The following is a 4,452-nucleotide window of genomic DNA, read 5'->3' on the forward strand; positions in this document are numbered from 1 at the left end:
TATTGGATACATTAAGTGTCAGGATATTCATGCTGAGTTGCGAACTCCTTCTGAGAGTGATTTACGAGTAGCAGCGAGTGCGGAGGCATCGACTTTGATAGCTTGTACAAATGGAACTCAATCACCATTCGAGCATCTTACAGTAGGTGTGTTTCGAGAGTTAATACAGCCCGAAATTCTCCTCCTTTCGGACTTTTAGAGAACCTCACTTCGAGTTCTACACCGCCGGAGGAGTTTGGGCGGGGTTTGCGGGGGAGTTTATGGAAAGGCTTTCCAGGAAAGCGTCGGTATACACTGGTGGGTTTCCGCTGTGTACATTTTGTAGCAGGATGGGCTGAATCTCGTGACTGGCGAAGTCCCTTGTCGTGTAAGATGACACAATGATAACACAGTCTCATCACTGTGTCATTGCGACGGTCGCAATGCGACCGACCTCTATAGACAGAACGCAACATTCACAGATATGGAAAAACGTGAATCATGATTTTAGTCATCAGCAACAAAGCGGCCAATGAAAAAGCGTAGAGCTTCTGTCCGCTCATCGGAAAAAAGTGAAATAATTCATTCATGGGATGTTCAATAGAGTTTATTGAATAACCATTGTTTATCAATAGCTTGAGTTCTATCCTCCAATTTCGAATGTATTCCATAGTAATAGGGACCGACAAGGGTCAGTGGAGTGAAACAGTGAATGTTTATTACGCCAGCTGGTACTATGGATAATCCACACTGTGGATTCCACAGTTCCATCTGGTAATGGCATGAATCCGTCGGAGTGTGCAACGCCCAACGAAGTTCGTCGGGATATTCGTTGGCCCAACGTTAATATCGTTACCATATTGGGATAACATTGATCAGAAAACTCCATAGAACCATCTCCGGGAGCGAGGGCTCCTCTACTTGAAATCGAGTGATAATTGACAGTAAGTTATCACAGATAGACCGATTCCAAGTGGGGGCAAGTTAGTTACTAACTTGAAATCGTATCGTAATCGCCGGAATTCTCGGCCTGAATAGTTTCCATAAAGATGCCGTTGAACAAGCGAAATTTTGGATTTCCTGATTGACGAGAAAAGTTTGGATTTTCCTGCATCTCGCCGACACGCGTGCGCATGCCAACGCAACGCAATGGCTTTGAATGGTCGCATTAGCAAATCGCCGAAGCTGACGTGAATGGCGACTTGCTACTTCTGGTATAATCAAAAGAAAGTGCGTCATAACGCTCCTAGAAAAGTTAGTTTTGTATAGTTATATATCTCATCGCTTTACCAAGTCAGAGTTTACCCGCCAGAATCTGTTGCATAGCCTGTTGCATCTCGAGAGGCTTATTGACCTGAGACGCCGCGTCTTAGGAAACCCTCTCGACCGTAAGGCCGAAAAAATACGAGCTTCCTCGCATCCTGTCACTTTTGTTGATATCGAACGTCAGGGCGAGCGCGTGCGAGATGTTCGCAAGTTGCAAAACAGGCCAGTAACTGGCCGCCAGTTACGTTGCGTTCATACCCCACTGGTCCCAGTACCTCATCGTGGTGTGGAGGTTACTGTATGGTGAATTCTAACAAGATCGAAACTGGGATCAAGCTGCCACCACTTACATGCTACCCCACCGAGGAAGAAATTCTCACCTCGGGTTCGTCACTGTCGTACTCTGCATTCTGCTCCAGGATTTCTGGATTTCTCTGAGAGCGCCGTTATGCTGGATAGCTTCGTCCGCATTGGAAAAAGCTTTCTTAGTGCATTAACATACTGGGACCCAAGACAGCTGATAGTATGAGCCAGGCTGTAGTAATGCCGGGGTTGAAGTTTAACGAGTTTGTTCAACGGTTGAACTGAATGTTTGTAAAGGTTACCGTGAACTTGAAGTTAGCCTCGATACAGATCTTCTCGGTTGATTGTGCTGAAGTGATAAACTCAACTTCCACCAGTCTAGGAATACTGAATCTGTGATTTACGCAGTACCAATAAGTGCAGTGAGATCGGCTAAAATATCTTTAAGCTCGCACAATGAAGGATACAATGGAACACAGTGGAACAGCACGTGTGCACCTGCACCTGCGTACATGTCCTTACACAGCAGCTTAACTAAAAAGGGCTCGCATCCGCACAGGTGAAGTTGCATTCAGCTATATGATAGTTATTTATCTTGAGGGACTTAGGCTTTGCACTCGCTATCGCCTTACCATAATCAGTTTTACCATTCAAATGGCTCAGCCAGGACAGTGCACCAATAGAATTGGTGATGTAGTCAGACTACAGTAGGCTTGATCGCCATTGAATACGAAAACCTGAAACCCTTCGGAGACCTTGCAAATGCACGAGCAGAGCGATCTTTGTCTCACCTTCAGACCTTCATCGAGAACGTTTGATACCACGCTGGTTGTATCGTAAGATAAGTACATGTCAAAATCCTTGAAAACCTACGTTAGTAAACTGGAGCAATCCGGACAAACTAACTTTTCACCTGATGATTTCTCATAAACCAGTGTTTGCTCACTTCCATCCTTGCCTGCACATTTTTATCGTTCATACGACGTTCGGCCTGAGAGAGTTTGACAACCAGGGAGATTGAGATGAGTGTCTCTGCGCAGGATGGTCCGCACATGGCCTGTCAGAAGCTGATAGTTGCTGAATTCACTACCTACTGAATGCACGTCGTATCTGACATGAATGAAGTGGCTGTCGTAATTCAAAGCATTCAAAGTTCTTACGGACTCATTAGCGCCTCCTCAAGGGGACTTAGAATAGTATGCCAAACCCATTAGATTAAGTTGCGGAGCGAGCGAAGCGAGCGGAGCGTATTCTCTCACTTTACTAACACTTTGTGCGTGCGTGCGTGCGTGCGTGCGAACAAATTATCCAGCTCGATCTAGAGAGGTTATGATCACATGCTATACACCATTCGATAGCTCTCGCTCTGGGGATACTAGGAAAAATACGAAATTAGGGTTCCGCCCGGACCATGTAGATTTCCGTGCAAAAAACATATTTTTGCAGAAAAACGCCAGGCATGGGAATCGAACCCGGATGCCGAGCTCCGTCCCTTCTCCGAGAAGGCCTAGTTAACACTGACCCAAATAGAGTCGAGGTAACCAATATAGGAGTTCTAATAATTCTATGAAATACTCACGAACCAACTAGCGTCACAGCTTAAAGATACTGCGAGCTGTACGCCACAAAAACAACGGGGACAGATAGAGACGATCCGGTACATCCGTCCTCCTCAAGCGTGCTCAAACTGTTGAGCATCATCACATTATAATAAGGATAATTGCGGAGCGAGCGAAGCGAGCGGAGCGTATTCTCTCACTTTACTAACACTTTGTGCGTGCGTGCGTGCGTACAAATTATCCAGCTCGATCTAGAGAGGTTATGATCACATGCTATACACCATTCGATAGCTCTCGCTCTGGGGATACTAGGAAAAATACGAAATTAGGGTCCCGTCCGGACCATGTAGATTTCCGTGCAAAAAACATATTTTTGCAGAAAAACGCCAGGCATGGGAATCGAACCCGGATGCCGAGCTCCGCCCCTTCTCCGAGAAGGCCTAGTAATCTATTCAGAAACAAATCACATCAATAGAGACGGGACTATCAGGCTTCAATCGAACTCAGCCAGTACTTCAACCTCTCAAGTTCCGACCTCGTTCTCAGCATACCAAGGGGGAATAAAGGCTGCTCAATACAGACAGTCATAGGGTCTCCATTCACATCAATAACCGGTTCGACAATATTGGCTCCAGAGAGTCGAAACACTTGGAGTTCCTCAAGACTAATGGGATGTTCAAATAATCGACTGGCCCAGTCGGACTGGGTAATCCATAAAATGCTTCAACCTTGATATCGTTACCATAACGATCACAAACCGGACCAACGAGACTGCTATCAACTGTATCCCCGTCCTCCCCGAGCCAAGGCTTCAAATTACGTTGACGCTGAGCATAGGGAATTTTGGAGCTGCCTGTGTCAACATCATAGGTGGCTGATCTGAGTACTCTTCTCACCACATAAGGCCCTCTACAAAGGTTGTCCAACTTAGTCTTTCTGGGATTTCGGACCAAAACCAAATCACCCTGATTAAAATTGTAAGAACTTGGAACAGCTGGCTGCTGAAGCTTCTTGGCATAAGATAGGCTACGCAATGCAGCTGTTATGGACCGATGGCGAACCTCATAGAATCCTCCAACCCATGGAGACCTGAACATAATCTTACGACTCCGAAAACTCCATGACTGGAGTGCCGCCTGAACGGTCTCAGTAAGCAACTTACTGCCATTTTCATGTATGGCCGACCTCTGAGCAACTCTCACATCCGATGGGTACCCCCAACGGCCACAAATCAGAAGAATACCCCTACTCACATCCTCAGCACATGCTGATCTGCGACTCACCAATTCAGTGTAGCGAGTTAATAAACAAGTAGCGCTGAGTATATAGCGCGCCCCCGACGATG

At 46.2% G+C, this 4,452-nt stretch overlaps 1 protein-coding gene across 1 annotated transcript; it reads right to left on the reverse strand.

Moving 5' to 3' along the window:
* Positions 1–1,928: 1,928 nt before the first annotated feature.
* On the reverse strand, positions 1,929–2,763 carry Pmar_PMAR025779 (hypothetical protein). Its single transcript, XM_002776902.1, has 4 exons — positions 2,709–2,763; positions 2,462–2,658; positions 2,340–2,417; positions 1,929–2,285 (listed from the first exon to the last, which is right to left on the reverse strand). The coding sequence occupies exons 2-4, from the start codon at positions 2,600–2,602 to the stop codon at positions 2,208–2,210; spliced, it is 297 nt and encodes a 98-aa protein (XP_002776948.1). The 5' UTR covers positions 2,603–2,658; positions 2,709–2,763; the 3' UTR covers positions 1,929–2,207.
* Positions 2,764–4,452: the final 1,689 nt, after the last annotated feature.

The sequence above is a fragment of the Perkinsus marinus genome (assembly GCF_000006405.1).
Source record: "Perkinsus marinus ATCC 50983 genomic scaffold scf_1104296952864, whole genome shotgun sequence".
Classification (NCBI taxonomy): domain Eukaryota; phylum Perkinsozoa; order Perkinsida; family Perkinsidae; genus Perkinsus; species Perkinsus marinus.

Bases quoted from the DNA above. Each gene is read 5' to 3' on its own strand.
- Pmar_PMAR025779 (XM_002776902.1), bottom strand. From the start codon at position 2,602: ATGTGCGGACCATCCTGCGCAGAGACACTCATCTCAATCTCCCTGGTT. The intron at 2,418-2,461 runs GTGAAAAGTTAG...TTACTAACGTAG, and splicing joins GGTTTATGAGAAATCATCAG to GTTTTCAAGGATTTTGACAT. The intron at 2,286-2,339 runs GTGAGACAAAGA...GAAGGGTTTCAG, and splicing joins TTCTCGATGAAGGTCTGAAG to GTTTTCGTATTCAATGGCGA.